Source organism: Lobosporangium transversale (genome assembly GCF_002105155.1).
Source record: "Lobosporangium transversale strain NRRL 3116 chromosome Unknown BCR41scaffold_3, whole genome shotgun sequence".
NCBI classification, from domain to species: Eukaryota; Fungi; Mortierellomycota; class Mortierellomycetes; order Mortierellales; family Mortierellaceae; genus Lobosporangium; species Lobosporangium transversale.
Genome location: NW_019028981.1, coordinates 872,893 through 896,545, shown reverse-complemented (window position 1 = coordinate 896,545; position 23,653 = coordinate 872,893). Strand labels below are relative to the sequence as shown.

The 23,653-nt window shown below is 42.9% G+C and overlaps 4 protein-coding genes across 4 annotated transcripts; 1 reads left to right on the top strand and 3 right to left on the bottom strand.

Annotated features, from left to right (window-relative positions):
* Window positions 1-3,336: 3,336 nt before the first annotated feature.
* BCR41DRAFT_409752 (hypothetical protein) lies at window positions 3,337-4,126 on the bottom strand (the record flags this gene model as incomplete). The annotated part of the gene is made up of 2 exons (XM_022029417.1): window positions 3,337-4,032; window positions 4,124-4,126. The coding sequence occupies 2 exons, from the start codon at window positions 4,124-4,126 to the stop codon at window positions 3,337-3,339; spliced, it is 699 nt and encodes a 232-aa protein (XP_021885524.1).
* A 5,314-nt stretch (window positions 4,127-9,440) lies between these two features.
* On the bottom strand, window positions 9,441-10,270 carry BCR41DRAFT_409744 (hypothetical protein). Its single transcript, XM_022029416.1, has one exon. The coding sequence runs from the start codon at window positions 9,778-9,780 to the stop codon at window positions 9,523-9,525; it is 258 nt and encodes an 85-aa protein (XP_021885523.1). The 5' UTR covers window positions 9,781-10,270; the 3' UTR covers window positions 9,441-9,522.
* Window positions 10,271-10,594: 324 nt separating this feature from the next.
* BCR41DRAFT_418819 (hypothetical protein) lies at window positions 10,595-12,036 on the top strand (the record flags this gene model as incomplete). Its single annotated transcript, XM_022029675.1, has 4 exons — window positions 10,595-10,651; window positions 10,803-10,851; window positions 11,063-11,488; window positions 11,600-12,036. The coding sequence occupies 4 exons, from the start codon at window positions 10,595-10,597 to the stop codon at window positions 12,034-12,036; spliced, it is 969 nt and encodes a 322-aa protein (XP_021885522.1).
* Window positions 12,037-23,095: 11,059 nt separating this feature from the next.
* Window positions 23,096-23,384, bottom strand: BCR41DRAFT_121932 (hypothetical protein). Its single transcript, XM_022019454.1, has one exon. The coding sequence runs from the start codon at window positions 23,326-23,328 to the stop codon at window positions 23,143-23,145; it is 186 nt and encodes a 61-aa protein (XP_021885521.1). The 5' UTR covers window positions 23,329-23,384; the 3' UTR covers window positions 23,096-23,142.
* Window positions 23,385-23,653: the final 269 nt, after the last annotated feature.

Here is a 23,653-nt window from a genome sequence, read left to right as displayed (position 1 = left end):
CAAAATCCATGACAAGTCTACAATGGACAAGAAGTTGGAGTTAGCCAGAAAACTCCCACAATATATCCGAAACAAACTTGTTGATATCATGAGGCCTGAGGATTCGCTCGAGACCTTCACTCACAAGATTGCCTTGAAGGATCAAGACCTGTCGGCCTTCAGATCCCTCACCAGTGGCCATGCGGGGGGAAACCCAGTCCATGGCAGTCGTAACCTTGGGTTTAGGTCGCAGTCCTTCGCTAGTACTAATGCCGGCGCCCCCAGGTCCAGTGTGCCAAGTGCGCCAGACATGTCCATGGATTTGGACCATGTCCGGCAGCGTTTCACGGAGGAAGAGCTTGAGGTTGCGGCCATGCAGACTCGCCAGCATAGTGAGGGTCGAAAGTGCTTCCACTGTGGCAAGAACGGCCATATCAAAGCAAACTGTCCAGATAGAAGTAAGCCGCGATGCTACGGTTGTGGGATCCCTGGACATAGAATAGAGTACTGCCCTGGCAATAAAGGTCGCAATTCTTCATCGTATATTTTACAGTCCTATCACCTAAAGAATGGCAATACCCCAGAAAATTATAAAGAGTTGAACCGGCCGGTGCACGAAGTACGCGCAAAGGTCGGAACCTTAGGGGCACGCGTGCTGATCGACTCCGGTGCTTCCGGTAACTTCGTCTGCTCTGAATTCATAAGGGATCTCAAGAAGGAAGACTACCGTTTACTACCCTTACCTAAACCAGTCAGGATCCTGATGGCTCGTGGCCAAAGCTCTGTCTCGTCAACCACGGCTACTCTTGCTCTCAGTATGGGCGACGAGGTAATGAGAGAAACGGGAGTCGTCGTTGATAATTTGAGATACGATATCATCCTAGGGCAACCCTGGCTGCGAAAGTGGAACCCGCAGGTAAATTGGCGTACTGGAATATACAAATGGCAAGGTCGAAAAGGTTGGCAGGCGATACGCAGCGTAAGGGAGGAAAATAATGGCCAGCTGGCTTCAAATATTGAATCTACCGGGGCGAGCGACAATAAGAGCGTTAAGGAAACTGCAGAAAGGACAATGGAAGGAGACGTCATAGAAAGTGTCGCAGAGACAGTGGCAGGCACAGACGAACTGTGGAATACGACAGTAAGAGAGGGCGAGGAAGCAACAATGGGAAATGTGAAGAGCGATGGAATGGAGCAAGTAGAAATGGTGAAAGCAAATGAGGAGACAAAAAATGGGGAATCTACAGAAAAAGAAAAAGATCATCTGATCTCAACCTCTGCAGAGCATGAGGCCAAGAACCGTACAGACGTTCGCCTCGTCGGAGTGAAGCATTTCAAGAAGATCCTGAATACTACAGAGGATTATGGAGTTTGCTTTATCAGTGGGGACGAAGTAGAGTTAGTGGTCAATTCCGTTGACGCCGTCGGTGAGGGAGCAGAAAAGGTCCCAGAGAGATACCGCGCGCTGATAGAGGAATTCGCAGACTCCGTCTTCGCCGACTTGAACAAACTTCCCCCACACCGTCACGTTGATCATCGCATCGAGACTGGCTCGGCCCTCCCTATCGCCATGCCGGTGCGGAGGATGTCGCCTGAGGAACTGGATGCATTAAAGGAGCAATTAGAAGAGCTGCAGAAGAAAGGCTTCATTCGGCCCAGTATTTCCCCTTGGTCAGCGCCCGTTGTATTCGCTAGGAAGAAAGACGGAAGCCTCCGTCTGTGTGTAGACTACCGCGCGCTCAATGCAATTACCGTCAAGAATAAGTACCCTCTGCCACTCATTGATGAATTCTTCGACCGACTCTCAGGTGCAACCGAGTTTTCTAAACTCGATTTGCAATCAGGCTTCAATCAGATTCGAGTTAACCCCAGCGACGTGGAAAAGACCGCTTTTGGTACCCGCTATGGTCACTTTGAATATTTGGTGATGCCTTTTGGTTTGACTAACGCACCTGCGTCCTTCCAGGGGATGATGAATGAAGTTCTGCAAGGCGGTCTAGATAAATTTTGTTTAGTCTTCATGGATGATATCCTAGTATTCAGTCGCAACCCTGAGGACCATAAGGAACATTTGCGTTGGGTACTTGAACGTCTGGCGAAATATCAACTTAAGGTCAAGATGTCCAAATGCGAATTCGGCAAGCCTGAACTCCTCTTCTTAGGCCACGTTGTGAGCGGTGAAGGCTTGAAAGTCAACCCCTCAAAGACAGAAAGCATCCAATCATTGACGGCGCCCACCAATGTTCAAGAGGTTCGTCGATTTTTAGGTATGGCTGGCTACTACCGCAAATTTATTAAAAATTATGCCTCTCGGGCCGCTCCCCTCACAGATCTCACAAAAGAAAAAGACAACAACAAAATCAAGACCAGACCTCTCCCCTCGCCGTGGGGCGAGAGAGAACAAGCTGCCTTCGACGACCTCAAGCAAGCCCTCGCCTCAGCTCCCGTTCTACGCCTTGCCGATTTTTCTCACCCCTTTTTCATCGAGACTGATGCGTCCCTCACTGCCATTGGTGCCGTCCTGAGTCAGGACTTTGGTTCAAACGGCCGGAAGGAAATGCACCCTATCGCTTTCATGTCGAGGAAATTAGATGAGGGTCAGCAGAAATGGCCAACACATGAGCGCGAATTGTATGCAATTGTGCGCGCTTGCGACGAATGGCGTACTTATATCCAGGGCAGAACAGTCAACATCTTGACCGACAATCACAGTTTGGTGTTCTTAAAACGACAAAAAAGGCATGAGCAGACGCATGGCGGGATGGAGCCAACACATGGAGCAACAAGATCATGTTATCATCTATCGTCCGGGCAAGGATAATCCTGTTGCCGATGCTCTTTCTAGGCCTAATGAGGAGAATACCAAGGACGTCACCTGCAACTTCATGGAACTCGCCAACGGGGAGCTCGGAATAAAAGAGAGTAATGCAAAAGTCAAGGTAGTGTTCTAGGGGGATCTAAGGGTGCAATAAAGGTATCTTTATTCAGGGGGAACTATGCTACAGAACTAGATAGAAAAGTAGACCTATTTATACTAGTTAATATCCTGTTGCAAGGAATGCTCTAGAAATATGGGCGAAATACTATGTTGCACAAAATTATTATAGTGATTTCGCTTGCATCCTCTAGTGCACAGGCCAAGACGAACCAGGTTTCTAATCCGCGCTCATGTTGATTCCGTCATGGTAAAGTACTGGAAATCATCAGCATTGCCTAGAACGTGCCCTGTGTGTCTATAAAAGTACACGATTCGGAGTTGCTTCCTTCCGTTCTTGGTTGCATATTCGGGATCCTCGCTGTCGTCTTTCATGTTGTGAACTGTGAGCTTTGCTGTACAACCGACTTTCTGGCTAGGCTTTAAGACGCGTCTTCTTTTCTTTCCCTTGGTTCTTGCCCTGGGTCGAGAGAGACACCTTGAAGAGAGCCTTGAGAAGCCTTTTGGATGCGACTTCCGCCTCGTGAATCTTGTCCACGATGGCATTCGTAGGTTTCAACATAAAAGACCTTGCTTCTACCGCCTGGCTGATTATCTTGATGTTTGCGTAACATCCAAGTAAAAAAATGATCACGACCGTCTCGTTCGAGCCATGAGTCGAAGTCCTCCTTGTCTACGTAAAAAACACGAGGCTTGTAGTCGTACTGAGTGGTGCAGGTTTTCCTTACAATCTCATCTATCACGGCATCATCAACAGTTGACTTGATCCATTGATAGTCTTGCAATTGAGGGGATAAAAGTTCGGTTGTTATTTTATTGACATTTGCATCGACCCCCCTGTTTAGCTCTGGACTCTCTAAGCCATCTGGTACGAGTGGGCTTTCCGCGATATCAGGATTTGCTAAAGGATGGATGCTACTAGCCTCACCAAGTGCTGCAGGTGTTTCATGCTCTGTCTCCGACCCGGAATCCGACGCATCGCTCGAATAGTCATTACAGTCAGAATCCGGCTCCTCACTCAGACAATCAACGTCAGAGGCAAGCTCTTCTAGGTCATCAGCACTATGTATTTCGTTTAATTCATCATCCAATAAGCTAAAGGTAGCATATTCTGAGCTCTACAAAGAACATAGTAACGAGAAATTGAGATAAAATAAATAAGCTGTGTGAGCATTTATTATTGACAGAAAAATAACATTGTCAACATACCATGGTGTTTGTTCGAAGATGTTCTATTAATGTGCTTGAAATGATCTAATTGAATGCTGAAATAAAATACACTTGTTAACCTACATTCAAAATTCAGTGATTCATTCAACATTCAACGCGGCGACGGCAAGATGCGCTTACAATTGTGTATAGCGAAAAGTGAATATGGGAGTGGAGGGGAGAAGTGCAAACGCATAAAAAAAAAAAAGATTGACGTATTAGAATCGCTTTTATCACCCCCCTTAACCCAGGGAATTCGGACAATAAAGGGGGGTGTTGTGCCGGATTTTGCGAAATTTTGTGGATCGGTAGCCCTGAGTAACAGATCCCAGTATTTGAGGAGCTATGGACGTTTAAAGTTCCCGGTCGAGAGTAAGAAAATATTTTATCATAATAGCACGTGACTGAACACTAAGCTGCAATATGGCCCAGAATATCCTCTTTCGAGTAATCTAGGCCCCAGGTCTCTGGTCCCAGTATTTGGGAGGTTATGGGTCTCCAAAGTGACTGATCGAGAGAAAATTTTCGTGTCCACGTGCTGTGGTAAGTGCAATGTTCAGAATCTGCATTTAGGGTGGGTGCAATGGGGATTTTGCCAAATTTTTCAAAATTTAGTATGCTGATATAGCCGAGCATTCCCTATCGATTGATGTAGGAACCAGGTCCTAGGAGCCAGTATTTGAGGATTTATAGTCCTTCAACTTGACCGGTCGAAAGAAAAATATATTTTTTTATGGTAGCAGAGCTTCTTCCAAGTGCAACCATCCTACGTCCCCTACATGCACCTATTCAGAGCCTGGCGCTGTCAGTCCACGCTTACGTACTCATATAGTCACACTAAAATAAGGAAACATGCCCTCTACGTCATCCCGCAGAGACCATTTTTCAGGGGCCTTTTTTTTCTTTTTTTCTCACGATATTTTATTCTTCCTTGTCCTCCATCATTTTTCATTTTCTGCCTTTGTCTTCCTCTGCTCTTCCACACACATTCACATTGACATTGACCATTGACATTCACATTCGCATTTACATTCACATTCGCACTCACATTCACATTCATATTCTCATTCGTCGCCTTCTTTCATCAGCTTATTCTCTTCTTACTCTTTCATCTTATTTTCCCTCCCTGCTTTCCAGTGCTGCTGCGGCTCATTTTCTGTAAGTTTTCTTGTCCTTCTTGCCTAATTAACACCGAGAGAAGCTTTGAATCTCCCTGGGTATGTAAAAGAGTTGACACTGTGCGTTGCCGTGGACGGGATGGGGATAAGCACCAAAATTTTTTTAATTTGAACAAATTACCCACCGTTTGTTACTTTTTCCATTTCTGTTCAACTTCACCCTTTCATTTATTTCGATTTCTTTTTTATTTTTTTGCATGTGAATTCCATGTTGCAAAGCTCCTTGCCACATCCTCTTCAAATTTTTGCCCCGTCCATTGCTGTATTTTTTTGCCCTGTCCTTTGCTGTTATTTATTTTAATCTCGAACCCGCTCTTTTCTTCATTTTTTTGCACTCGATTAACTTCACTGCAGTTCAGACCATTTTCAGGGGCATTTTCTTTTCTTTTTTTTTTTTTTTTTTTTTTTTTTTTTATTTTTTGTTTCACACGATGTTTTGTTTTTCTTTGTTCTCAATGCCTTCCACCCTCTTTCTTCTTTTCCTTCTCCGCATCTTTCTTTCCCTCTTTCCAAAATATTACGTCTTTGTCTCTTCATTGTTTTTCATTGTCAGTCTTGACAGCATCGTTTTATTCTTCTGGTACACCCTTCTTTTTTCTTTTTTTCAACGCTTTTCTTTATTGCTCCACCGCTTTTTTCCCTTACATCATTGGACGTCCTCTCGTTCAACTTCTGTTTTTCCCTTTGCTCTCCAGCAACTTGTTTGACCTGAACAGTTTCATAATCACCAAAAAAACACTTTTCCCACCAGACACAGTATTATTTTAACACCCCTTTTTCGAAGTTGCAAAAAAAGTTCCTTGCAAGCGAAATTACATCACAAATTTTGTGCAACAGTATTTCCTCTAATTTTCTGGAGAATTCCTTGCAGCAGGAAATTAGCTGCAATAAATAGGCCCACTTTTCCATCTAGTTCAGCAGCACAATTCGCTTGAATAAAGACACCTTTTTAGTACCCTTAGATTCCCCTCGAGCACCTTGACATTAGCAGCTCTTCTTTGTGCTGTTTAAATTTCACTATCCGCCCTATTTTTTTTTTTGTGCTGTTTAATTTCCACTATCCGCCTTATTTTTTTTTTTGTGCTGTTTAATTTCCACTATCCGCCTTATTTTTTTTTTTGTGCTGTTTAATTTCCACTATCCGCCCTATTTTTTTTTTTTGTGCTGTTTAATTTCCACTATCCGCCTTATTTTTTTTTTTTTGTGCTGTTTAATTTCCACTATCCGCCCTATTTTTTTTTTTTGTGCTGTTTAATTTCCACTATCCGCCCTATTTTTTTTTTGTGCTGTTTAATTTCCACTATCCGCCCTATTTTTTTTTTTTGTGCTGTTTAATTTCCACTATCCGCCCTATTTTTTTTTTTTTTGTGCTGTTTAATTTCCACTATCCGCCCTATTTTTTTTTTTTTGTGCTGATTCCACTATCCGCCCTATTTTTTTTTTTTGTGCTGTTTAATTTCCACTATCCGCCTTATTTTTTTTTTTTGTGCTGTTTAATTTCCACTATCCGCCCTATTTTTTTTTTTGTGCTGTTTAATTTCCACTATCCGCCTTATTTTTTTTTTTTGTGCTGTTTAATTTCCACTATCCGCCCTATTTTTTTTTTTGTGCTGTTTAATTTCCACTATCCGCCCTATTTTTTTTTTTTGTGCTGTTTAATTTCCACTATCCGCCCCTATTTTTTTTTTTTTGTGCTGATTCCACTATCCGCCCTATTTTTTTTTTTTGTGCTGTTTAATTTCCACTATCCGCCCTATTTTTTTTTTTTGTGCTGTTTAATTTCCACTATCCGCCTTATTTTTTTTTTTTTGTGCTGTTTAATTTCCACTATCCGCCCTATTTTTTTTTTTTTGTGCTGTTTAATTTCCACTATCCGCCCTATTTTTTTTTTTTGTGCTGTTTAATTTTCACTATGCGCCCTATTTTTTTTTTTGTGCTGATGCCACTATCCGCCTTATTTTTTTTTTTGTGCTGTTTAATTTCCACTATCCGCCTTATTTTTTTTTTTGTGCTGTTTAATTTCCACTATCCGCCTTATTTTTTTTTTTTTGTGCTGTTTAATTTCCACTATCCGCCTTATTTTTTTTTTTTTGTGCTGTTTAATTTCCACTATCCGCCTTATTTTTTTTTTTGTGCTGTTTAATTTCCACTATCCGCCCTATTTTTTTTTTTTGTGCTGTTTAATTTTCACTATGCGCCCTATTTTTTTTTTTGTGCTGATGCCACTATCCGCCTTATTTTTTTTTTTTGTGCTGTTTAATTTCCACTATCCGCCTTATTTTTTTTTTGTGCTGTTTAATTTCCACTATCCGCCCTATTTTTTTTTTGTGCTGTTTAATTTCCACTATCCGCCCTATTTTTTTTTTTGTGCTGTTTAATTTCCACTATCCGCCTTATTTTTTTTTTTTGTGCTGTTTAATTTCCACTATCCGCCTTATTTTTTTTTTTGTGCTGTTTAATTCCACTATCCGCCCTATTTTTTTTTTTGTGCTGTTTAATTTCCACTATCCGCCCTATTTTTTTTTTTGTGCTGTTTAATTTCCACTATCCGCCTTATTTTTTTTTTTTTGTGCTGTTTAATTTCCACTATCCGCCTTATTTTTTTTTTTTGTGCTGTTTAATTTCCACTATCCGCCTTATTTTTTTTTTTGTGCTGTTTAATTTCCACTATCCGCCCTATTTTTTTTTTTGTGCTGTTTAATTTTCACAATGCGCCCTATTTTTTTTTTTTGTGCTGATGCCACTATCCGCCTTATTTTTTTTTTTGTGCTGTTTAATTTCCACTATCCGCCTTATTTTTTTTTTTGTGCTGTTTAATTTCCACTATCCGCCCTATTTTTTTTTTTGTGCTGTTTAATTTCACAATGCGCCCTATTTTTTTTTTTGTGCTGATGCCACTATCCGCCTTATTTTTTTTTTTGTGCTGTTTAATTTCCACTATCCGCCTTATTTTTTTTTTGTGCTGTTTAATTTCCACTATCCGCCTTATTTTTTTTTTTTGTGCTGTTTTAATTTCCACTATCCGCTTATTTTTTTTTTGTGCTGTTTAATTTCCACTATCCGCCCTATTTTTTTTTTTTGTGCTGTTTAATTTCACTATGCGCCCTATTTTTTTTTTTGTGCTGATGCCACTATCCGCCTTATTTTTTTTTTTGCTGTTTAATTTCCACTATCCGCCTTATTTTTTTTTTTGTGCTGTTTAATTTCCACTATCCGCCCTATTTTTTTTTTGTGCTGTTTAATTTCCACTATCCGCCTTATTTTTTTTTTTTTGTGCTGTTTAATTTCCACTATCCGCCCTATTTTTTTTTTTTTGTGCTGTTTAATTTTCACTATGCGCCCTATTTTTTTTCATTTGCCGCTGCTTTGCTTCCACTAACCCATTCTTCCTTTGTTTTAGTTCGAAAAGAGTAACCGCTACATGAAACATGGATCAACGCGAAACCCACTCACGTTCCTGGAACTGTTCAATTTGCCCAAAGGTCTTCGAAAAAAGAATACATCTAAAGAGACACAATGACGACTATCACAAGGAGAGTATTAACATTACACTTTCCAATTTCTTATGGCATCAACGAAAGCTTGCACGTGTCCCGTTGAATGGTATTTTCTTGCCCTTTTTGCAAAAAGGCAATTAAAACGAGGAAAGGAATCAAGGAGCACATTTCCAAAAACTGTGAACTAATACCATTGAAAATCATCAATAACGCTCCTGATCAAACATCTTTGCATGATCACCCAAATGCTACAGCAAAGGAAGGCGTCATCAACGGTCCTGACCCAGCATCTTTGCATGATTACCCAAACGTTTCAGCAAATGGGGGCATCGAGGAGCAAAGCCAAGCACAACTTGAAAGAATCGTCTTGAACCAACAAGAAATCAAGAGTCTCACTACTCCTTCAACCAATCCACTAAGTTCGGCTTCAACTTTCTTCGCCTGCTACATCCAGCTCTCATTGGGAGAACTCGTCTACAGCAACAACCGACCAAAAAAAACGTTCCTTCAGGGAGCTAGCTTTGGAAGCATCAGAGCAAAGTCATGGCTCGCAAACTGAAAAAAAAAAAGCATTGCTCTTTGTTGATTATTAGAGGCAGTTCCCATCGTTGTAAAAAACAATCAAGGGGATGAAGAGGTTCTTCTTGCACATGTGAAGAAACTGGAGCGACTTTCTTCCAATGGGCCCTTTCTATCACCACCGAAAGAGCATTGCCCGACAATATTACTGCCGATGTGCAATGTTCCAAATGCCAACCTTCTCAAGCACCAGATTTGAAAGAAGTATTTCAGAGTTCACCATACGCTTCAATTCTTGAACAGAGGAAGTACGTGAGCTGGACAAGAAAGTAAGCCAATTTCTAAATGAAGACTGGGCTCTAGAGAGTACAGCACGGAGATGTGCATGTGCCAAGATCCTTGCAGGATGCATACTAGTGAAAACCACAGCAAGCAATTCCCATGCCCTCTTAATAAATTGCATCGAAGTGTATGGACGAAAGAAGCATATCGATGTTCATGTGTGAACCGTTCCAGTCTCCAAAGGGATCGCCACTAAAACATCAACTCCAGGAAGTCACGAGCACCGATATGTGGGCGTGTATCCAACAACAATGCATTCAAACGATGGTGAGAGGTTAGTAATCGGAACTCACACAATGAACGCCCTTGTCACATCAATCAATCCGCATTGACCGAAAAGAGAAACCATCCGTAGGCGGCAAAACTCTTTCTTCTTGATTGAAGATGAAAGGACTCATTCAACACAAGGATTTATCTTGACAGGAATCCATCGATAGAGCAATGGAGATTGCAAGTGACAAGGACGTTTGGTATAGCGAGCATGAAAATAAAGTGGAGCAAATCCGTCAAATTCGAAGCAAATTGACAAGCTACAATCATACCTCCTTTGTCGAGCATGGGGCCCATTAACTCCAAGTCACTTAATGCAGCCCTACAGCATCTTCACTCTTGTGAGTAACTACAGCTCAGAAAAGGAGCAGACGGGCCGCAGCGCATTTGTTCAACCAGATTGCAGTCAGTGTATTATCGAAGAAGGAATTTGCGAAATTGGAGCACTCTGTCTACAGGAATCTCTGCGTTATGTAAGAAACCAAGTCAAATTTCAGAAATTTTGAGCAGCATCAACACTGAATCAATGGAGAGCAAACAATTCCCATAATCGGGAATGAAGAGCTTAACAGGAATCAAAAAGAGCTTGCACAGCTTCTTGTATCAGGCTACATTGAACCGGCCAACAAAAAATCGATAACATTCATTGAAAAACGATTTTCTGCATGACACTCCAAAAAATTTCGCAGTCTTATTGGAGTCCCTTAGACCTGCGAGAAGAGGTAATAAACTTCCGCCTCTGAAATTTAATTTGCTTAATTCGAATAAATATCGAATTCCCTTAGATGTGGTACCATTAAGGGTGATAATAAAGGCGATTCTAATACGTCATACTTTTTTTTTTTTTTTTTTTTTTTTTTTTTTTTCACGCAGAAATGCGATCTTGATAATCAATTCTTCTTATACACCTCTGTCTCTCCAGGTAAAAATCGTTGATAATATTCAGCTCGCAACTGTTGCCATTACGCGTCGAATGTTGAATGAACTCTGAATGTAAATCAACATGTGTATTATTTAGATCATTTCATCGAACAAGCATTATGGTGCGGAGGCAATGTTACCTTATCAATAATATATATTTGCACATATATTAATCACTCTCGGTTCTCCTTGACCTTGCTTTCTGTGTAGAGTGCAGAAGTTATTGAGGATAGTCGTTGATGATGTAGATGAAATAGATCGCGCTGATGATCTAGAAGAATTCGATTCTGACTGTGAGCATGGGAGCGAGGAATCAGACTCTGACCGGGACTCGTGGAACGTTGACTACAATGACTATTCGAGTGGGGCTTCGGATTCCGACCCAGAAATAGAGCCTGAATCATCTGCAGCTCCTGTTGAAGCCATTAGCATCCATCCTTCTGCGGATTTTGGTACCGGGGAAAGCTCACTTATGCCGGGTGGCTCAGAGAGTCCAGAACTAGACGAGAGTGTCATTGCGAAGGCCAATGAAATAGCAACTGAGATTTGTGCTCGGAGGTGCATGATTACCAATGGATTAAGTCGACTCTCGATGATGAAAACGATCAAAGACATTGTAACGACTCCCGTACAGAACCGTATGACTATCTGCCCCGTATTTTTTACGTGAACGAGGAGGACTTCAGCGCTTGGCTTGAACAGGAATAGTCGCGATCTTTATTTTGTTTGGATGCGCCGTGTACATCGAGATAATAAGGCAGATGGCAGAAGCAAATACTTTTATTTTCAAACCTACGAATGCCACCCTAACCATGACTCGCGAGGCCAAAATCGCGTTCAAACCGCTCATCAAGACTCCCCTCAAGACTCCTCTCAAGATTCCCCTCAAGACCCTGGGCAGGAACAAAGGCAAAAGAAAAGGAGGCGCGTCTTTAAGAAGAGCCAAAAAGTCGGATGTAGAGCCAAGCTTCTAGTCCACAACATGAAAGACGATAGTGGGGATCCCGAATTAGCAATGAAGGAGGGAAAGAAGCAACTCCGTATCACGTATTACTATAAGCATACAGGCCATGTCCTCGGTGATCCTAATGATTTTCAGTATCTCAACTCAGTGCTCCTAATCGATTCGATACAACCGAAATTGAATGGGATTGAATGCATTCGATTCGGTTTCGGCTCAGGGTAAAGTTTGTACCGAAATTGAATGCTCCATTCCTGTATCGAATCGAATGAATCGAATGTGTTGAATGATACCCCTAATGTGTAGCATGGGTCGTATGATTATATCGAAACCGTTTACCGAATGTATCGAAACCGTTTACCGAATGTATCGAAACCGATTTACCGAATGCATCGAAGCCGATTTTTTAAGCGCATCGAATGTATCTATGCACTATTTAATACGACTATATCGGCTTTTTGGAATAAAAAACTTGACAGGTTAGAATGGGCTTACACAATTTGTGCGCCACGTACATTCGACTAACGTTCAAATGTTGGAAATATATTTAAGTTTTGACTTATCACTTACACTATCATGCAAAACTGATTCAATAATTCATTCCCATGTGCATTTCTTTTTTTCATTCCTAGAAACCGTATATGCATACACCACTCATACTTTGGTTTAATAAAGCTCCCGTCTTCTTCTACGTCATAGTGATGCGTTGTGACATTAGCTTGTCTCATTTGAATAGCTAATGGCTTTTTTGTTCATGCAGGTCATTGAATCAGTTCACATGTGCCATTCGGTGGCCAAAGATCTTTATTCTTTTGTGAGCCATAACCTTACATCAATAGATAGTATTCCAACCATGGGCATCACTGACAGCTTGCAGTCTCTTATGGATACCTATGATGAGTTTCGGCAGAAGTCCACTGGGATCCTGTACCATTCAACCGATATTCGCTCCCATAGTTCATCACAGCTCTTAGCTCGCTCCGGATACCTAGAGAGCCGCCTATCCAATTCTGCCCACATGTGTTCAATAGGGTTGAGGTAAGGGGATTGTGCTGGCCACTCTAGAAGTGTACCTTCCTCTTCTGTCAGATGTACTGACTCCAAATACTTCGTAACAATCTTCGCCGTGTGCTTGAGTCATTGTCGTGCTGAAAAACGATATCGCTTTTAGTTAGGCCCCAGTCATCAAGCGACATCTGTAGATCCTCCTGGAGTAGTTTGATGTAAAGTTGTGCGCCCATATTATTGTCAATCTTTGCAATGTATCCAGGTCCGTACCATGAGAAGCATGACCACACTTTAACGTTACCACTCCCAAACTTGACAGTGCCTTGCACCGACCTGCGAGTGAGGCGTCCCGGAGTGTGTCCCAGATCCACTGCACGCCATCAGAGCAGATTCGGTTTATTTTCGATTCATCTGACCAAATAACCTTTTTCCAATCTTCCAGAGTCAATTCCTTATACTAATTGATAAAATGCAAACGAGCTTTAATATGCCGTCGACGTAAAGCTGGCTTATGTACACGCCTCTTTGCTGTCAATCCTAACTCCTTGAGCCGTCGTCTAACGGTGGTCTCAGAACAGCCGCTGGTATGAGCTGGTTGGCTCTGACGGTGGCCTCAACTGCAGACTTGAGTGTACCTCGTTTCATGTTCACCTTAAGATACTGCATGATACCTCTAGGTACTTTCCTTGGTCGACCGCCTTTATGACTGGCATGTACTCCTTATTATGTGCATAGATCCGGTGGCCGTCGCTTTGATATACCAACACTAGCAGCAGTTTCTCTAGTAGACATGCCTCCCATCATTAACCCCTGGCTTCGTTGACTTTCCTTTGTGGAGTGGGTCTCATATTCTGTGAAGGTATAGTTAAGAGAGAGTTAAGCAAGTGTTCATAAAGGAAAGAGAGAAAAGTCCTTTTTTTACTGGCATTAAATGACGTCCAAAAGTTGTCATGGCAACATTTTAGACCACATGTGAAACTGATTCAATGACCTGCATGAACAAAAAAGTCATTAGCTATTCAAATGAGACAAGCTAATGTCACAACGCATCACTATGACGTAGAAGAAGACGGGAGCTTTATTAAACCAAAGTATGAGTGGTGTATGCATATACGGTTTCTAGGAATGAAAAAAAGAAATGCACATGGGAAGAATTATTGAATCAGTTTTGCATGATAGTGTATAACGAATGTATACAGAACTATAGCAACTAATTTATGGGAGCATTCATCCAAGAGTCCAGGATGACCAAGCGCTGGATCGTCGTAGGGCTAAGGCTATTTCTTTCAGGTGGCAGGAAGAACTTGGCTTGCGAAAAGCATCTTTCTGCCGGGGTTGATGTCACAGGGACTGCAAGATAGTCCTTTGCCATATTCGCCAAATTGGGCAAGCGCTCCTTTTGTGATCGCCAGTACACTAACTCTGGAGGCTCATGTTTACTAGCAACTAGAGAACTTCCTTCTCAAACGTATAATTCAAGCTCTCCACCTTTTTTCTTGATACCATAGCGTCTCATCTCCATTTCTTCTTCAGCTGGGAGCTGACTTGGGCCTTCTTTGCCCTTATATTCATCTTCCCAGACCTTCGTTACCATGTCTTGGCTGCTTTGAATATATTCACCCCATTCGTTAGCTTCCCACCAGTCAAACCGCATCCTCGGGTCCATAGCAGTGGCGACGGCATAGACCGCTGAGGAATCAGTTTTAGAATAATAACGCAAAAGCTTCTTTAACCCTTGACCTGCTGCGTTTTTTAGTGGAGGATCCTCTTCTTTTTCAATATAATCTTCTAGGTGGTCGATCATGTTGTTTGTAAGCAGACATGGCTCTGTTGATTGTCGGGTATCCCAGGCTAGAAGACACCGTCGCTGTGATATCATTAAACTGGCTAAGCAAAATATGGAGCTTCTTCAGGTATCCCCATTCTTCGTCTTTCAGGGAGAAGGCCGATAAAAACGGTTTGTTCTGGCACATGCTCTGGTAGGCTAGCCTTAACGTTATTGCCCTATCCACCATGATGAAAGTAGAGTTCCAACGTGTGCAGTTATCCCTTTTCAGTTCAAGGTTTGGGCATTTCAGGATAGCGCAGACCTGGCCAAACTTGTCAATTCTTTGTGGCGAAGCTCTATGTATAAGTCGATATAAAAGGTATTTTATAGTTAGGTTTCATGATTCAAGTTTATATTTGCAGTCAAGATTATATAGTAATACTGACCTGATCTTAACAATGCCTTTTCTGAGTTTCTGTAATGTACTCAGCGTTACAAGCGTTAACCCAACCGCATCCTCACACTCATTGTTGTTCACGTAGAGACTGTCATTTTCAGGAGCCAAGTCATTCAAACCACTTGGACCCAAAATCGCCTGAACTGCCAGATTAATGATGTGTCCAAGACATGGCACATGGTATAAGCCATCCTTGAGCGACCTAATGTTTTTTATTTTTATTTATTTTTATTTTTTTTAAAAGAACGTTAGAGATAACTCATTACTAGATGCGCTAGCATTATTGAAAGTGACTGAGAATTACCATTCTACTGCCTTGGGATGCTTTTCAAGCTCTCGGATCATTTTGGACATATTTGACGCATTGTCGGTGGTGATACTTAGAAGCTTGTCACCAATTTTAAATCGATCGATGACCTTAGCCAGAGATTCCGCTAAGTTCTCACCTGTATGCGCTCCATACAATGGCTCAAATCCAATGACCAGCTCTTGTTGGCGCCAGTCATGATCAATCCAGTGAGCTGTTACCCCCAGGAAGTTGTCTTGGAAAGGGCTTGTCCAGCCATCAACGGTCAGTGATACCTTGTTAATATCCTCAAATAAGCTTATGACTTGATGCTCCATGTATTGGTATTTTAGCTTAGCCTATTTTTAATCCATCTTTTTGTCAGTGTTTGGTTGATGTTTGTTGTAAAAAAAAAATAATAATTGAAGAGTAATAATAATAATAATAATCATAATCATAGTAATAATAGTTTTACCTTGGTTGCCATGGTGTCATCAGACGGTAGCTTTACTTGAGATGCTGTAGCCATTGTAGCATGGACTAGAAGCTCCTGGAGAGCAGTGCTTTTGACAATCGTAAATGGCTGCTTTGTTGTGATAACGAATCGGACAAGCAATTCGTCAAATCTCGTAGGGTCAAATACTTTTGGCTGAGAAAATGAATTAAGCATCTTGTCCATCGGGCCTTGCTTGGAGAGACTGCCATCATTGGCATTGCTATCTTTAGTGATGCGATGTACTCGCCACAGATGCTGGATGACCCCTGAAGTTGACATATTCGATGAACCAAAGGTTTTCCCGCAGCTAGGGTAACAGCAGCGCATACCAGAGCCACTCTTAGTTTTAACACGCTCGGCCCACTTGTTCTTCAGTGACCACGCCCAGCTTCGGTTGATCGCCGTGCTGCTTGCCACGCTGGAGCTTCCCACGCTCCTCGTCACTAAGCTCTCATTCATCACGCTGCCGCTCATCACGCTCTCCATATCCATATCGTTGTCAGGTGCAAACGTGTTATACAATACTGACTCAAACCTTTGAGGAGGGCTCAACTATCACGCGCACCCCAGGCGCCAAGACGCCAAGCCCAAGTGCCAAGACACCAAGCCCCAACCCTATTAATTATCAGTATAAATAGTCCACTACGTTATAGCCAAATAAAGTATCCTTTGACCTTCGATTCCACCTAAGATCACCTTTGATTGTTACTATTTACATGGTAGCAATGGTTCATCGAACCACCGACCCCGCCAGAAACCGCTTATATTTCCCTCTGATATTTTTCCCTAGATCCCTCTGATATTTTCCTAGATAAAATTTAAAAATTTACCCCTGCATTTGATTTTTTTTTTTTTTTTTTTTTGCCATGGACAACCTCACCACTTCCTTGAAAGCTCTTAACCTTGATGCCAGTACCAGCCTATCCGTGCAGAACGCTGTGCAAACCTTCCTCGAATCCCGACAGGATAGTGCTTCTAGCGCTGCCGCCTTTAATGACCATGTCCGCACGGTGGCTGCTGTGATAAAACCTACCAAACCAGAACCATACGAGGGAAATGTCGACGCTGTCGCGGTCCTCAACTTCTTGGAGAACCAAGAAGAGTACTTCGAGATCATGGAGCTTAACCACTCCCGTTGGGTCCGATATACCGTTGTCAACCTGAAAGGAGACGCCAAGGCATGGTGGCGAGACTCGGAAATGACAATTGATACACCATGGGACACTTTCCGAAGTAAATTCATCGAAAACTTCACACCCCCTGACACGGCTACTTCAGCCCAGAAAGCACTGGTTCAATTAAAACAAGGTAAATCCTCAGTAGCGGAATACACTGCCAAATTCCGCCGCCTCCAACGCCTCACACCCAAACTGGAGGAATCATGGCTTGTCCTCCATTATACCTACGGCCTTGTAGAAGACACAAGCAAGGAAGTCCTCCTTCGCCAGCCTCAGACTCTCAACCAGTGTCACGAACAGCAAGCAATGTCTAGCTCATGAATTGATGAATGACTTTTGTCTGATTCGAATCTGAAAAAGATCACGTGTGCTTGATTAATTTGTTCCGCTCATTTCCTTCACTCATTCCTCCATGCATAGTTTGCCTGTCAAGCCAAGTCGCGTCTCCTAGTTTTCTAGCTCCGTGAATAGCTCCAAGGATTCTAGAAGAGCTATAAACCAATAACCAAGGCTTATAGTGCCAAGGAACCTTGAAATAAGATTGCACCAGATATCTTCCTCGGATCCTGTGTATTAAGTTAACTCAACACTTGAAGTTCCGCATATGGTAAAAGTCCTTAGGAAATATTTGAGTAAGCTTTATTTAGAGTTCTTGAAGCGCGTCTCCGCTTCAGTCAAACAAGTATAAATATGATAGATTTGTAACATAGTAAACCTCAGTCTGCAATAAAACTATTCGTGAATCCATTCTAGTTCTCAGCTCATTATCATTCTTGTTTATTCCTTCCTTTCTTCAAACTTTTATCCTTTCCTTGGCCTCTAACACCCTTTGTCGTCTCTGACATCTGACTAGTAAAACCCACCCCGTCGTCCGTCGTCGTCATGCCACACACCTCCAATCCCTGTCCCCTTCTACACCCAATGCGAGACGACTACTAACCTTCATTGGGGGCCGTCAACGGAACGGGACACCCTGGCGAATCCTCATTGATGGTGGAGCAGAAGGAAATGTATTGGTTCAAGATTTTGCAGAAAACGTAACATTATCATAGACAACGCGAAACCCTATCCCTATCATTCATCCGAATGGCACAGCAGTCATGTCCCCAGGAACCGCATCTGTTACCCTTGAACGTAGTTCCTATGGTGAAAAGATTCAAAGTATCATCTACCCCTCGAAAAAATATGATCTCATCCTAGGGAAACCTTGGCTAACCGCAGCCAATCCCCAAATCAACTGGCGCACTAACGATTTACACTTTGAACACGATGGTAAACACATACTATGGGAATGTCGAGGGCATATCTCCTCCTCCGCTCGTCAAAATTGCCTTTCTGCCATAAACTTTGCTGCATTAGCATTAGAACCCGAAACGACAACATTCTTGGCCCAAGTAAGAACCACTTCACCACCGACAAACCTAGACTCAACACTACCCGAATCGATTCAACAAATTGTCCAAGTAGAATTTCCAGACCTCTTTCCTGACACACTACCGGACGGACTCCCTCAGGATCGTGGCGATAGCATGCGAATCGAGACTGAAAAAAATACCGATCCACCTGTAAGACCAGTCATTCGCTTATCAATTGCTGAATTAGACGAACTAAAAACACAACTCACAGAACTACTGCGCAAAGGCTTCATCTCTCCAAGTACATCACCCTACGGAGCACCAGTTTTATTCGTTAAAAAGAAGGATGGCGGACTGAGGATGTGTGTAGACTACAGAGGATTAAACAAAATAACCCGTAAGAATCGCCATCCACTACCAAGAATCGACGAGCTAATAGATCGTTTCAGGACAGCACGATTTTTTACAAAGCTCGACTTACTATCCGGATATCATCAAATGCGCGTTCATCCAGACGACCGACATAAAACGGCATTTCGAACACGCTACGGTCACTATGAGTTTAACGTCGTCCCTTTCGGACTCACCAACGCACCTGCCGCCTTTTCAGCCATGATGCGCAACGTGTTGGATCCCGTGCTGGATAAATGCACCGTAGTTTACCTAGATGATATACTGATTTATTCTGATAACAAAGAGCAACATCTACAAGACATCAGAAACGTTCTTAGGCTCCTACGCAAGGCAGGCCTCTTTTGCAAGCTTTCCAAGTGTTCATTTATGCAAGAGGAGACAGAGTTCCTAGGCCATGTTATATCCAAAGATGGACTCAAAACAAACGGAGCACTGGTTAAGGCAGTTAGAGAATGGCCAACACCCACAACACAGCGCCACGTCATGCAGTTCCTTGGATTAACAAACTTCTATCATCAATACATCGACCACTATGCTGATATCGTGCTTCCCCTTACTGATCTGTTAGGCTCAACTACAACATTCTACTGGAGCAAGCCTCACCAAGAGGCCTTTGAAAGACTGAAGCAGGCAGTCACCATGGCACCCGTACTCAGAATTTTTGACCCTGCCCTAGCAACTTCCGTCGAAACTGATGCATCAGGTTTCGCCATTGGTGCAGTCTTGTTCCAAACAGATCACAAGGGCGAATCGCGCCCTGTTGACTTTACATCACGAAAGTTGAGCTCTGCAGAACGAAACTACCCAACCCATGAGCAAGAATTACTAGCTGTCGTCCACGCCTTAAGAACATGGCGATACTATTTGGATGGTCTCATTTTATTGTCTATACTGACCATGCCACATTGCAGCATTTCCAACCCAGCCAAACCTGACTCGGAGACAGGCCAGATGGATGGAACTCCTACAAGAATACGACTTCAACTTCAAGTACAAACCAGGCAAAGACAACATCGTCCCCGACGCTCTCTCAAGGAGGCCTGACCACAAGGCGCAGGATCCCGCCAGTGAGCAGATTAACTCCATAGAAATAAGTTTGGACCCAGGCTTACGGCAGCGCCTGATAAAGTGTTACCCGTATGACCTTAAGTTAGGATCACTTTACGAAAGCTGCCGCAAGGCAAGTCCCTCTGATCGTTATTTTGTTGCTGATGACCTATTGTGGATTAACATCGCTGGACAGACACGTTTATGTATCCCGAATGATCCTAACATTCGCGCTCTCCTACTTCATGATGCACATGATTCTCCCATTGCTGGCCACCTCGGCTTCGAGAAAACATATGAAACCATGCGAAGGACTTTCTTTTGGCCACGAATGGCCCGAGACACCAAGACTTACATTGCATCATGCGAACAGTGCCAGCGAAATAAACCACTGCTTCATCATCCTGCCGGATTATTCAAACCTCTCGATATACCTCTTGAACGATGGGAAACTGTTACCATGGACTTCATTGGCCCTTTACCCAAGACGAACCGAGGGTTCAATGCCATAACTGTATTCGTAGACAAGTTATCCAAACAAGTCCACTTCTGCCCTAGCCATACAACGGACACTGCTTCAGATATCGCGCGACTCTTCTTCAATAATGTCTTCCGACTCCATGGCATGCCACGAGCTATTGTATCGGACAGAGACTCAAGATTCACGGGACACTTCTGGACCACATTGATGAAGCTCATGGGAACTAAACTCCATATGTCTACAGCATTCCATCCTCAGACAGACGGACAGACGGAGCGAGCCAACAGGACCCTGGAGGAAATGCTACGATCTTATGTCTCGTACAAACAGAATGACTGGGACTTGCTCTTACCAATGATGGAATTTGCATACAACAACTCCGTCAACCCCTCCACAGGGTTTTCCCCCTTTTTCCTAAACCACGGTCATCATCCCATTGTCCCATCATCCCTCTTGAAACCACCAACAACAGATGTACCGGCTATCTCTACCTTCATTTCCACTCAAGCCTCTGCGTTGGCGCAAGCACAAGACGCAATAGCGACAGCTCAGGACATCCAAAAACGCCAAGCAGATAAAGCACGATCACCCGCCAGGTTCACTGTAGGCGATAGTGTCTTACTGAGTACGGAGCATATCACTGTCGCAGCTCACGCAAACCGACCCTCCAAAAAGTTAGAACCAAAATTCATTGGACCATTCAAAATCATAGAGAAGATCAACGACAACGCGTACAAGCTCGAGCTACCTCCGAACATGAAACAACACCCTGTCTTCAATACAGATTTATTACGACATTATCACGAATCCCCGGAGAATTTCGGCGAACGAGCACCTGCCAGACCCCCACCAGATTTAGTCGATGGCGAAGAAGAATATGAAGTGGAAAAGATTCTGGATTACAAACTATTTGGCAGAACCCCCAAGTGGCTCGTGAAATGGAAGGGATATCCTGACGAAGAAGCAACATGGGAACGGAGATCCTCACTAGTTAATGCAAAAGAAGCACTGGAGGAATTTCAAAAAATGCAACAGTAACACCAAAATTATTTTTCTCTGTTTCTTTTTTTTTCTTTTCTCTCTTCCTTTCTTCTTTTACTATCTCCTTTCCTCTCTTCCTCTCTTCCTTTTACCTCCCTTCTCTGCCCACTCCAGCATGGTAACAACCGCCATTTCCTCCATCAATCGACGACGTTCCCGTGCTCGCTCTTCTACACTCACATCCTGGGTCTGCAATGCACGAAACTCAAACGCTATCAGCGAAGAACACTCTCTTATCATCGACAGCCTCGGTCCCTCATGACGACTCCTCTTCCGTCGCCTCTCCGGCTCCTCAGGACCATCCTCTCCATCAACAGCTTCCCGCTGTGCATTGTCACTCGTCGAACTTACAGAAGCCAAACGGACCCCAGCCCCCTCCACTCCCGACGTCGCTGAAGTACTCGACTCCACATGATCTCTGGCTTCCCTCACAGTTGGTGAATCGCCCACCTCAGGATACTCCTCCTTCGGTAGCATCCGCCCCAAGATTACAGGTGAAAGACGTGGAGACAATTCCAACCTCGTATCTAGCTCTTCCTCCTGAGGCACAGAATAAGGCTGTGTGGCGTCAGGGTCATCTGAAGAACCCTGGGAGCTTGGTACCGCCGACCGCTGTGTCAATACAACTTCAGAAAACACGCCACCAGAAGGAGCACGACCTTTACGCGGTGGCATTGGATGAGAAGCCTTGCGTGAAGACATCATGGAGACTTTTTTCCTTTTTTTGAAATAAGCAAAGAGGAATGAGGAAAGAATGCAACACGAACTCACCAACTCCATCGCCACTCATTCACCCATCCTCATCCACATGATCTGCATGAACCGCATGACCAGTAATTTTAACCAATCAGACATCACCACATCAATTTTTTTTTTATTTTTATTTATTATTTTATTTATTTCTCCTCTCTTCTCTTCGTTTTCTTTATTTCCATCAATTTTTTTTTCTCTTTTCTTCTTCGATTTATGATCTCCTTCATTTTTGACGGGAAGGATGCAAACGTGTTATACAATACTGACTCAAACCTTTGAGGAGGGCTCAACTATCACACGCACCCCAGGCGCCAAGACGCCAAGCCCAAGTGCCAAGACACCAAGCCCCAACCCTATCAATTATCAGTATAAATAGTCCACTACGTTATAGCCAAATAAAGTATCCTTTGACCTTCGATTCCACCTAAGATCACCTTGGATTGTTACTATTTACAGTCAACGCGTACCACGGAAATGATACATATATCCTAGAATTTTTTCGGACTTAGACCTTCCTTTTTTAGTCTAACCGTTCGGATAAATTATTTGTAATCTATACTTAGATTAATTTTAGATCTTACGTCATGACTGACTCAATCTGAAACAATCTAGGAGTTTCCGGATGAGACCCGATTTGGATAATGATTCCTTTTTGGGTTACCGTTCACCCTCTCTCCCGAGAGTCCGGAATTCCCTTAGATGTGATACCATTAAGGGTGATAATAAAGGCGATTTTAATACGTCATACTTTTTTTTTTTTTTTTCACGCGTTTGCACAAATACGATCTTGATATCAATTCTTCTTATACACCTCTGTCTCTCCAGATAAAAATCGTTAATAATATTCAGCTCGCAAACTGTTGCCATTACGCGTCGAATGTTGAATGAACTCTGAATGTAAATCAACATGTGTATTATTTTAGATCATTTCATCGAACAAGCATTATGGTGCGGAGGCTATGTTACCTTATCAATAATAAATATTTGCACATATATTAATCACCTCTCGGTTCTCCTTGACCTTGCTTTCTGTGTAGAGTTCAGAAGTTATTGAGGATAGTCTGTTGGATGATGTAGATGAAATAGATCGCGCTGATGATCTAGAAGAATTCGATTCTGACTGTGAGCATGGGAGCGAGGAATCAGACTCTGACCGGGACTCGTGGAACGTTGACTACAATGACTATTCGAGTGGGGCTTCGGATTCCGACCCAGAAATAGAGCCTGAATCATCTGCAGCTCCTGTTGAAGCCATTAGCATCCATCCTTCTGCGGATTTTGGTACCGGGGAAAGCTCACTCATGCCTGGTGGCTCAGAGAGTCCAGAACTAGACGAGAGTGTCATTGCGAAGGCCAATGAAATAGCAACTGAGATTTTGTGCTCGGAGGTGCATGATTGCCAATGGATTAAGTCGACTCTCGATGATGAAACGATCAAAGACATTGTAAACGACTCCCGTACAGAACCGTATGACTACCTGCCCCGTATTTTTTACGTGAACGAGGAGGACTTCAGCGCTTGGCTTGAACAGGATAGTCGCGATCATTATTTTGTTTG

Excerpts from the sequence above, each read along its gene's own strand:
- BCR41DRAFT_409744 (XM_022029416.1), bottom strand. The coding sequence starts at position 9,780 with ATGCAATTTATTAAGAGGGCATGGGAATTGCTTGCTGTGGTTTTCACT.
- BCR41DRAFT_121932 (XM_022019454.1), bottom strand. The coding sequence starts at position 23,328 with ATGATTCAGGCTCTATTTCTGGGTCGGAATCCGAAGCCCCACTCGAAT.